Source organism: Fukomys damarensis, unplaced genomic scaffold, assembly GCF_012274545.1.
Source record: "Fukomys damarensis isolate Sample0158 unplaced genomic scaffold, DMR_v1.0_HiC HiC_scaffold_4, whole genome shotgun sequence".
NCBI lineage: Eukaryota > Metazoa > Chordata > Mammalia > Rodentia > Bathyergidae > Fukomys > Fukomys damarensis.
In genome coordinates this window covers 11,563,965-11,576,307 of record NW_022900916.1, presented here as the reverse complement: position 1 = coordinate 11,576,307, position 12,343 = coordinate 11,563,965, and the positions used below count along the sequence as shown (strand labels likewise).

The 12,343-nt window shown below is 35.5% G+C and overlaps 1 protein-coding gene across 1 annotated transcript in view; it reads left to right on the top strand.

Annotated features, from left to right (window-relative positions):
* Cog5 (component of oligomeric golgi complex 5) overlaps window positions 1-12,343 on the top strand; it is a 275,944-nt gene that overhangs the window by 27,735 nt on the left and 235,866 nt on the right. The window contains exons 4-5 of the mRNA XM_033756778.1: window positions 75-129; window positions 228-297. Of these exons, the coding sequence (XP_033612669.1) occupies window positions 75-129; window positions 228-297 (125 nt within the window). The remainder of the gene's footprint in view (window positions 1-74; window positions 130-227; window positions 298-12,343) is intronic.

Sequence of the window (12,343 nt, the reverse complement as noted above, 5' to 3'; positions counted from 1 at the left end):
ATATATATTTCCCCCCCCCCAGTATGAATCTTTGTAAATTTGTAAAACTAACATAAGCTCTTTTTTTTTCCTAGGTGTTCTTCAGATGATGCAAGTGAGAATTGGGGCTTTACAGGGAGCTGTAGATAGGTACTGTAGCTCATTTTATTAATATATGAAATGGAGATATTTCTATCCATTGACATTTTGAAATTGTTTTATTCTTACTACTTTTTTTATTCTCTTAGGATGAAAGCAAAAATTGTTGAGCCGTACAATAAAATAGTAGCCCGTACTGCACAACTAGCAAGACTTCAGGTAGGTTCTCGCTTTTATTTCTTTTTACTTTATTATTCATGCTGTTTTTATAAGTAGGCAGATGTCAAGAGTATGAGAACAGTGCCGGGATTTAGCTCAGTGCTACTGTGCCTGCCTCTAAAGCACAAGGTCCTGAGTTTGATCCCCAATACTGGAGGAAAAAAAAAAAGAATATGAGTCAGAAGAAATAAGGGAAAGGGAACAGAACATTAGAAGAAAGGGGAAAAATAATAAAAAGTCTTAAAATAAGGTATCCAGTTAAAAAACTGCATATCCAAACTATATGAACTATTTCACCTCTCACTATTGCTGTGTATAATCAGTTACTTACTGTCTTGTCTTAATTCGTTTTACCAGTCTTACAGTTTTTAGTGGAGAGATTGTTTGCTTATTTGTTTAAATTTATTGCTGTCTTATTTTCTAGCTATTATAAATGGGATTCTTTTCTTGATTTTTTTATTGTCATGTATAGAAATGGGGCATCATTTTGATTTGTGTATGTCAAACCATCTGTGTATCCCAGGGATAAATCACACTTCATCACGGTAAGGCTGTGTTTTATTGTGGCAGGCCTGGCGTTAGGGTCGGAAGTGCAGACTTGCTTCTTTGTCTTTTCCCCACCCAAAGGATATCTTTCTCTCTTACTGAAGTGCTTTGGGTTGGGGAAAGTGTGATATGGGTAATGTGAAATTATCATTCTTATCATCTATTAAGATTTCTGTGCTATATTTAGGTGCTATTTGTCTTACTTGTTTTCCTTTGCTTGTGTACAGGTGATTCTGTACATAGATTGTTGTTCAAATTGCTGTCTCTCCATGCTGGAATGCTGGAAAGTCCTATTTTATCATCCTGCTAAAATTCCTCTTCAACATCTCACATCAGTTTTTATAATTTAAAATTATAATACCCAATTTTTTGAAAATAGTATGCTTTAAAAAATTTATCCATGTTTCTTGTTTAGTTGGCTCATTTTTCTTATTGTAGAGTATGCTACTATCTGAACATTCTACTGATAGCCTTTTGAGTTGCTTCAAGTTTGGGACCATTGTGATACTGCTCTGAATCGTTTTGCACAAATATGGTGGCTTATGTAAATACACCTTTTATAAGGTTTATCCTAAAATTGGGATTTGTAGGTTATAGGCTTTCTCCAACTTTACTTTTTTTTTTCTTTTTTTGTTACCGGGAATCAAACTCGGAGTCTTACACTTGTGAGGCAGGTGGTAGAACCACTGAGCCAAATCCCTGGCTTCAACTTTAGACACTGCCTAATTATTTTGTCAAAGGGTTAAGCTACAAATATCAACAGTATATTGGTAGAGTTCCTGTTGGTTTGTATTCATGTCAGCAGTGCTGTTAGATGTATTAATTTGTGTCAGTATGTTTTAGTTCTTTTAGCAATGAATGAGTCAAGGAGATTGGATACTTAATATTAAGTCCTGTATAACATGAGTTTCAAATATCCCTTTGGCTCTTAAGTTTTTTCTTTAAATTTTAATCTCTCACTCTAATGTCTTAATGGATAGACATTCAATTTACCCATTTTTTTCTTTATTATTGTTTTTGTCTTTTTTTGCGTGTGTCTTTTTAAGAGAACTTACCCTACTTGAAATCATGAAGATATTTTATATTATCCTTGAAAAGCTGCATTGTTTCATACGTTAAGATATGTAATCTATCTGAAAATAGTTGTAAATTTATTGATTTTTTTTTTGTGTGTGTGTGGGGTGGTACCAGGGATTGAACTCAGGTCCTTGCACTTGTGAGGCAGGCAGGCGGTGGCACCACTGAGCTAAATCCCCGGACCTTATTGATCTTATTTTAAAGAATCTAGTTTATGTGTTTCCAATTTTTTACATAGTACAGTAGTTTTCCAGTATTTTTGTAGTAGTTTATTATTTTTGTGTTTTTAAAGTATCTTTTTTTAATTATGAAATTTGTATTTTCATTTACCTTTTTGGACATGTAGAGTTTTTATATAGGTATGTCAGCATTTCAGTCTTTTTCATCTATTTATTTTTTTCTCTCTTTGAGTTTATTGGTACATTTTAGGTATACAGTATAGTTACATTCATCATTGGGATCTTGTACCTTTACATGACAGGTCTTGGTTCTCATTTTTCTCCCTTGTCCCTGCCCTCCCTTCACCTTCTCCTCCCTTCAGGGTTTCAGTCTTTAGTATATTTGGATTTGTTCTTGCTTGTTGAGCTTTCTTTTTGTTATGTTTATCTTTTGATTCTTTGTATAGTTGTTAATTTTTCGTTGGTTATTGAAAATGTGTACTTTATGCTTAGGGGTCCTAGATTGTTTAAAGTACTGTTGAACCTTATTTTTATTTTTTGAAGTATTGAGGATTGAACCCTGGGCTTTGCAGTGAGCTACATACACAGTACTCTTTAATTTTTTATTTTGAGACAAAGTCTCTAAATTACCCAGGCTGGGCTTGAACTTGTGATCCTCTTGCCTCACCCTTCCAGAGTACTGGGATTATTGGCACGTGCCATGCCACAGGCTCAGAATTTTATTCTTTATATTCATATATAAATTATTGGGAACCAGCTCAGTGTTTTGCAGTTGTGCTGTTAGATCTTTGTAAATAGAGATCTAGCACAGCCTTTAGCCTCAGTCTGTTTGAGCCTCTTTTACTAGGACTGTCTCCTGTAGCTGGTAGATATGTAAATGAGGTCTGTGAATTTTTCCCTTGTCTTTTCTTATGTTTTCTCTCACATATGCACAGATTAGGAATTTGAATCAAACTGGGAATTTGAAACCATCCTACATTATATTTATGTAAACTTCCTTTTTCTACAGTGTTTTTACACACCAACTGGTCCACAGACTCCAGCTTTTTGGGCTTTTCCTGAAGTCTGATACCTGTTTCTCTGTGAAACTGTCATGCTCTTTTTGCCTTTTCTTCCCTTTACTACAGACAGAAAATTGTCTGCCAGTGTAACTGGAGACAGTGGTTAATCTTTTTCTTCTTTCATCCAGGAATCACAGCCCTGTGTTTTCTTATCCACTAGGGCTCAGTTATTCCTGTTGTCTGAAAGTTATTTCACATATTTTGTTGTGTTTTCTAGTGTTTAAGATGTGGGGGGTATGTAAATCTGACCCTGTTATTCCAGTATTGTTAGAAGTTGCCTTAATTTTAAAAATTAAGTACTAAGTCCCGTACTATAAAATCATCACTTTCAGGTGTACAGTTGTGCAGGGTATGGTGGTACACACTTACAATCCTAAAGGCTAAAGGAGGAGGTCTTGAGTTTAAGACTAGTCTGGCCAATTGAGCAAGATCCTGTTGCCAAATAAAAATGACTGGGGCTGTAGCTCAGTGGTAGAGGTCTTGCTTAGCACAACAGAGTCCTGGGTTCAGTCCCCACTACCGCCAAAAATAAAACAAGCAAAACTGGTGAACAGTTGAGGGAAATTTTATTATATTCTTATTTCCTGTATTGTGCCTTGATAAAATAGTATCTCATTTTCATTATTTGACAAACCTTGGTCCCATTAGCAGTCAATCCCTGTACCTGCTCCCTCTCTTCCAGTTCTCAATTACTATGTGCTGTGTCTCTGCATATTTGACTCTTTTGAGCGCTTCATATAAATAGATCATACATTATGTGGCATTTTGTTTCTGGCTTCTTTCACTTAACATAGTATTTTCAGAGTTCATCATGTTGTGCCATATATCAGTACTTCATTCTTTCATGGCTAAATATTTCATTGTGTGTGAAATATTATATAGCCACATTTTTGTTTATCCATTATTTGATGGAAATTTGAATTGTTTTTATTTTTTAGCTATTATAAACAAGATTGCTGAGGGTAAGATTGTGTGTGTGTGTGTGTGTGTGTGTGTGTGTTTTGTGGATGTATTCTAGAAATTCTCTTGATTTATATATTCCAAGGTGTGTGTGTTTTGTGGATGTATTCTAGAAATTCTCTTGATTTATATATTCCCAAGAGTATGTGTGGTATATCATTTAACTCTTAATGGTTAACATTTTGAGGAAAGCCAAACTGTTTCCATGGGAGCTGCACTGTTTTCCATTCCTACGAGTCTTATGTGGAGATTCCACTTTCTCTATTTTCTGCCAGCATTTTTGTTTTATTTTGTTCTTTATAGACCCATCCTGTTGGATTTGAAGTAATGTCTCATAGTTGTTTTATTTTGCATTTCCTTAACTAATAATACTGAGCATGTTTTATTGTGTCTATTGGCTCTATCTATCTATCTGTCTATCTTTTCTTTTTGAGGTACCAGAGTACTTTTTATTTTGAGACAGGATCTCACTAAGTTGCTAAGCTAGCCTCAAACTTGTGATCCTCTTGGCTCAGCCTCCCAGAGTGCTGGAATTACAGGTGTGTACCGCCACACCTGGCTCTGGGCACTTCTATATTTTTTTTAAAGAAATGTCTATTAAAATTTTTTCCCATTTATCAATTGGATTACAGTTTTTATACCTGACTTCCTTTGTATTAGCCAGAATTCAATTACTCTAACAAATACCTAAGGTAATCAGCGTATAAGAGAAAAAGTTTATTTTGGCCCACAGTTTTAGTTTTATTCCATGAACAATTGGCCCTGTGTCTTTGAGCCTGGGTTGACAGGGTGTGTCACAGTGGGAGTATATTTTGGAAGCTTCACCTTATTTAGGGTAAGCGAAGGAGCAAGAGAAAAAGGACTGTGTCCCAAACTACCCTTTGAGGTCAGTTCCTGATGACCTAAGCCTTCTCACTAGCCCTGCCACTTAAGTGTTTCCATCTCCTTCCAGTAGCACCAAGCTGAGGATGAAGCCTTTAACACATGGGCCTGGAGGGACAATCTAGAACTGAACTTCCAAGCTGCCTTGTGGAATTTTTGGTTACTTTCTGCATGTAGAAGATATCACACCATTGTGTCCAAGTTGTCACATTAGTTCTGTCATTCTGATCATGGTCTTTTGAAAGTGATCTGCGGTATTTCTTTGACTCTTAAGATTTTCTCCTTTTTGAATCCCTCCAATTTCAGAAATCGGTGTTTTTTTTGTTATTCATCTCACTTGTGATTCATTTTTCATGTTCATTGTGTAAATTGATCTCTTTAATCATTTCTAAGCCATGATTTCAGATATGCATGCTTCTTTGTCATGTTTCTGTATATTGATTAAACCTATATTCAATTTTATTATCTTCTCTTACCCTCTTTTAACCTTTTAACTTTTCTTTTAATGTTTTTGTGTATTCCTGTAGTTCTTTGTTCTGTTCTTTTCTTTTCCTGATTGGTCTTCCATTTCATTCATTCATTTATTTATGTTGTGATTAGACTAGTCTATTATTTTGTGAACTTTGGTCACTATGTCTTTTTTTTTTTAGAAATTCTTTTTCATAAAATGCTTTATCATGTGTCACATTTCTTGTTTCTTGACATCTTTCTTTGAGCATATTTTGATAAGGTGTTTTGTTCCCTGGGTTTAATAGGTTTGTGATCTTTACAGTTATCTTTGTAATGTTTGCTAACTCTGTTGGAGTCCAGCTTTTCTAGTCTCCTGGTTCTTTTTGATATGTGCTGAGTATTTTACTTGAAAGGTTATTTTCTGGAATATCTGAGTCCTTCAGAGAGGATTTGCTTTATTTCTCTATGGCATCAGGAATCACCACTACCCTAAGACAAACACTAATTTAAACTCAGTAAATTCCCCTGTTTTGCCTTAGAAATTAGCAAGATGTAGATTCTAGTAGTCTAGGATTATTACAATAAATTCAGACTCACAGAAACCTTGGGAAATTGATTAGGAAGGAAAATAGAAGAAACAAGAAACTGAACTTTGTGCATATTTAGACTGCATGTATTTAAAAAAAAAAGTGAGGGTGGTGATGCCTGCTGATAAGATGCTGGTGGTTGGTGTGGCAAAATGTATTTGCTGCTACTAAGTGAGAAAGAACCAGACTATAATATTTGCATACTTGTTTTTTTTTGGTAGGGGGTACTGCGGATTGAACTCGGGACCTTGTACTTAGGAGGCAGGCAGCAAAACCACTGAGCTAAATCCCCAGCCCCAATATTTGCATGCTTTTAAATGTTCCCTGTGGTAAATGAGTCGAGGTCAGTTCTAAAGGAGCTTAAAAGAGTGTATTTATCTTTTTTACATTGCAGGAATACCTTTTTTTTTTTTTTTTTTTTTTTTTTTTCTGGTACCGGGGATTGAACTCAGGAATACCTTTTTGAAGTGAGCTTGCCAGTATCCTTAACAGTTTGAGCTCTTACCAAATACTTTTCAACATATATCACATTTACAAGCTTAGAATGAATTGGTAAATTTTGGGTAATAATTCATTTTTGACTAAAGTGTTTTTGTTGTTATAGTCAAGGATGGCCTTGCATTCACTGTGGAGCCAAGGCTGGCCTTGAACTCACAGCGATTCTCCTGCCTCAGCCTTCCGAATGCTGGGATCACAGGAATGCACCATCGTGCCCGGGCTGATAAAGTGTTTTGAGTAAAGCTATGCAGAAAGAGCTATATGGACATAGTTGTGTGATATTAAAGGAGCCAAAAAAAGGTCAAAATTACTGTTTGCCAAAGAAAGGGAGTGGACATCTGTTGGAAATCCTTTGAAAGCTTTTTAGTGTCAAGAACATTCTGATTAGAGAAGAAAGAAAATGTGCAAGAATGAATGTGAGAATTACTTGCACATTCAAACATTATTAATTCAGTGTGACTACGACTCAGAATATTTTTAAAATGACAAAAGGTAATGTTGATAAAGTTAAGCAGAGACCATGTCATGAAGAGGCTCATATGCCCATTAAAGACATGGCACTGAATTCTCTTTCTTAATAAGGAACTACTGAATAATCTTTCCAGGAGGAGAAAATGACTTGATGTTTGTTTTAGAAAGATGAGGCCTATAGGTTTCCTATTTTCAGTAATGGCAGACTTGGTTATTAGCTTCCCATTGAAAACAACTAAAAATGTGTCCAATGTAAAGAATTTTGGTTTTCGCTGACCTGCAGGGCTGAGATGAAGGTGATTTCTTATGCTATTTCTTGTTAAATGTGTCAGGCACCTACATTGCTCTGTTCATTATAGTAGAGTTGCCTAGTTCTTTTCCACATTAGAAAAAACCATAAGGGAAATATCTCAAGTTTGTTATATTCTTTGTGTGGCTTATTTCAAATCAGCTAATCAGGAAGCCAGGCAAAGTTGCAGCTCCATCCTGCAAGTTCCACAGGAGTCTTTGGGACTTCTAGTCCTAAAAATTGAGGAGATGAACATATTTGGAAATCCAGCATTCACAGAAAGAAACCTCACATCAGGGACATCTTTTCCTGGCTTTTCAGAGTTTTGTTATTGCCTTAGTCATCTTCTTATAGCTGGGACACAATAACTGACATTCACAACTTAAAGAAGGACAGGTTTATTTTGGCTCCTGGTTATAGACCATGGTCAGCTGGCTCCCAGGCAGAAATGGCAGAAATGGAAGGGTCTAGGAAGGGATGCAACTGCTCACATGTTAGCCAGGGAGCAGAAGGGGCAGGGGGAGCAGAGTGAGGAGATGCACCCTTCCAGGTCATGCCTCCAGTGACTTACTTCCTGCTACTAGGCTCCACCTCCAACAGTGCCTCTGACTGCTGAACTCATTAGTGGATGAGTCCACTGATGAGTATAGTTCAAGATCCACTCACCTTCCAGAGACATAAGGCTTGTGGGAAACACCCCAGATCTAAATTATAACAGCTGTCAAACACCTGGCCTTGGAGGCTTCCACCCTGCTCTGTGACCTCAGAAGACAGTGGTGTATGCCAAGGAGCAGATCCTGGAGCTGCTGGTGCTGGAGAAGTTCTGACCATGCTGTGGGAGGAACTGCAGGCCGAGGTTTAGGAGCAAGAGCAAGTGTAACCCATAGAAAATGCCCTGAAGGATCAGAACCCATGGAAACAGAACAGGAGTTTCCACATTTCAAGTTAAAGATGGGTTGGCAACCCAGAGGAACAATGTGCCTCTGTAGTCCAGGTACCTCTTAGAAGAGAAGGTAACAGGGAGCTGATCCTGCAGCACATCATTTCTGAAGAAATAAATGGAAAGTATTTGAAAGATTCAATAGGTTTGCATCCTATAGACTTGACAGAGAATCCAGGAAGCACAAGAAGGGAAGTTTTGAAAGCTTGAACAGTTCCAGAGGCAAAGTCAGTTCAAATGTGCAGAGTGCAAATGAGTTCCACACAAGCCCTACCTTTTGAAGCTTTCAGCAGATTTGCATTGGAGAAAAGCCAAATGTGTGTAGCAAGTGGGAAAAGTCCTTTGTGTGAACTCCAGCCCAAATGGACACTGGAGAATCAACTCAGGAGACCAAATTACAGACTCACCTTATTCTGCATCAGAACATCATACCAAAGAAAGGTTCTGCCCGATAAAAAACGTGATAAGCTTTTTATTGGCCCTAGTTTATTTTACAGTCAGAGAATCCATTCAGCCCTTTTATGTCTTCTTTTGCTCTTCCCTCTACTCGTGTAAAACTGAACTGCTTTGAGGACTGTGATGATATACTATTTCTATATTGGAATCGTTTTCTAACCACATAGCATGTGTGACTGAACAAAACATACGTGGTGTTACATTTTTATGTACTTGTATATGTGGATTCTAGCAGTTTAGAAATGAGCATTTAAGATAAGTTTGGATTTCTTAGTCTTCTCCAGAGAATGGATGTAAGATACTTTTGAATTGTTTCAGGGACAATTAAAAAACTATGTTCTCGAGGCAATGCAGATGCACAGGAACCTGTTGTCATACCTAGCTAAATCGATATCTTGTAGCATTGGAATTTTTTTTTTTTATTTTGGTACCAGGGATCGAACTTGGGCCCTTGTGTTTGTTAAGCAGGCTCTGGAACCACCAAGCTAAATCACTCGCCCTGGAATTTTTTTTTTTTTTTGGTACTGGGGGTCGAACTTGGGTCCTTGCTTGCTTTGCTTGTTGTCATACCTAGCTAAATCGATATCTTGTAGCATTGGAATTTTTTTTTTTTATTTTGGTACCAGGGATCGAACTTGGGCCCTTGTGTTTGTTAAGCAGGCTCTGGAACCACCAAGCTAAATCACTCGCCCTGGAATTTTTTTTTTTTTTTGGTACTGGGGATCGAACTTGGGTCCTTGCGCTTGCTATGCAGTTGGTAGAACAACTGAGCCAAATCCCTGGCCCGAGCATTGGAATATTATAACAGAAACCTAACAACTCCCTTTTTCTGAGCCCTAGTCCCTGAATCTTTCTATCTGTTACTATGTACTTTTTCTTACTAAGGCTTCAGACTGACCATGATTCGTCTCATTCTTTTCATCTGCTCATTGTTCTGCTACTTGCTTATGTGCCTCCTTCCCTCCCTCTCTCGCTGTCTTTCTTTCTCTCTCTTTTTTCCTTCCTTCCTGTCGATTTTTGCTTATTGGTTCCTCAGGTTCTACCCTTTCATGTATTCATTCATTTTTAAAGAGAATAGTGACTGGCTTATTGATGACCCTGGCAACTGGTGACAGACTTGTATGGCTTCTTTGAGTGAGTATTGTTTTCTTGATTTCTGATCAGTTTTGGCTAAGGTTATAAAGTCATCTGCCTTGAGATACAGTGAATCTATGAAGATTTGCTCAGTCTACTTTCTTGACAAGATTTGTGGGCTCTTGAAATACTCAGAGCACTGTAGGAGTTTTCTCCACAGAGCTAGAGTTTTACTTTCATGATAAAATATATATTAAAACAATCCTCCCTGTAGTTCAATCGGATTTAAAATATTACTATTTAGGGTTATTTTTTGGATCACTTATTCTGTACTAAAAAAAATTACATTAATTTTCACCAGAATTCTTTGTGTTACTGAAAGACTAGATTAATATTCAAGGATTGTATAATTGAGAAAATCAGTTATACTCATATATTTACATACTTGTCCCAGTAAAGTGAATTTTTTCTTTTTTGTGGGGGGCAGGGATTGAACATAGGGCCTTGTGTATACCCTGCATTCAATCCACAACATACTCTTTACCACTAAGCTATACTTCTAGCCTTAAAATGAAATTATATAAAATACTCTGATATTTTGGACAAGGAATGCAAATTAATGACTTTAGCAGACTTCAAAATATTTTAAAATGAGAAAACATAGGCCTGTTTTTATTAGCAGAATTATAAAGGACTATTACAGTCATTATATACATCATATATTGTTTTTAATAACCCTGCATTTCTTTTTTTAATCTTTTGACAGTAATGTTCAAGAATCTTATTTATGTTTCCCACCTAGCAGGACTTAATTTATAAAATATTTTCAAATGTTCTAAATCATTCAATTTTTTATAATATAAATGCAGAAATTACTTTTAGGATATCATAATTTTATAGGTGAATTAAATAAGATTCTGAAAGTTACTTGCTGAAGTTCATATAGCCAATGTGCAGCAGAGTTAAGACTGAATCATAATTTCCTTCTCTAAGTTTAGAATTCTTTGCTTTTGATGCTGTGGAATAGTTCTTAAAAAAATATAAAAATGTAGTTTCTAGTTTTCAGAAACTAGCTGTAGGTAAAGAAAGCAAAACCACAAACCAGATTCTTGATGCACAGATGAAACATTGTTTACTTCAAGGTACTCTGGACTAGAATTTAGGAGGCTTACTATCGGTCTTCATTACTCTAACTAGTTGCATGAAAACAAACTTTTATACTCCTTACAATGTAGAAAGAACTTCATTCATGGTCTTTTACAGATCTGAAATGCTATGATTCTGTGAAGCAATGATAGTTTCTTTTATTGAATATTTGAAATTTTATATTTATACAAGCAGCATGAGAAGTCAGGATTATTTTTATTTAAAACAACTATCTTATTACTATTATTAAATATTAGTACTCAATTTCTACACTCTGTTGCTTATAAAAGACACATAATGACATTTAAGCTGAGTAACATTGGCTGAATTATTAGCAAAGAAAGGAGGGGAGGAAAAAGAAAAATGTGCTTAGGAATATTTTGATGTCTTTATTTTCAGTATAATATTTGATTTTTTCTTGGATCAACTTCTGAATTTTAGTTTAGGAAGGAAATTTGAGAAATTTGCTGCCTTTTAAACTGTTTTGAGTTCAAAGGAATCTTTGAAAGTTTAGCTATGTTATAGCTATTGTTATTCTTTGTTGGGTTATTTCCATTTTAAACATTGGAGAAACTTTAATGTTCTTGTTTGTTTCTTATTTAAGCTCCTCCTTAAGTTCAGGGGATATAGGGAAGCAAGAAAAAAATAGCTTTGAAGGATGTTTTTGCCTTGAACATAAAATCTCTATGATTCTACTTCCAATTAGAAGAAAATACTTTTATACCCATTCTTTTTGGTTTTTTTTATCCCGATTTAACTCTCATCTCAGAAAGCCTTTTCCTTCCCAAAGCAGAAGCTTTTGGCCTCATTTATATACATGAATACATCATTTGAATTTAATTATCACTCTGAAGATTATTTTAACTCATTTTAGTAATATTGTTTGCTCATGAATTGCCTGTTTTGCAGAAATAAATTTTGAAGGGTTTACTATTCCTTACATAGAACATTGAAAAATTTTACATTTTAAATTATTGAAGAAAATTTGAGTTTTAAAATTTTTACAAGTTTTTAACACTCATGTAAGTTTAAAAATATATAATAGCTTTGTTGAGACATAATTCACATTATCATATAAATTTTCTTTATCTTTTTAAACTCTCAGATTTTTTTTTTTTTTTTTTTTTTTTGAGACAGGGTCTCACTGTGTAGTTCAAGGTGGGTTTAAACTTACTATGGAGCCCAGGCTAGCCTCAAACTTTTGGTGATCCTCCTGCCTCAGCCTCCTGAGCGCAGGGATTAACAGGCCTGCAAACACCTTCAGATCATTTCAGTTTTTAACTGTTAAAATACGTGATTTTTAACTTTTAAATTAAATGAAATTTTAAATTTTGTTTTTAAACTTTAAAATCAAGTAAGAAAATTGAAGAATTTAGAATGGAGATGAAAACCCATCATGAAACTTTTCCTGTTCTTTTGCATGTATATTT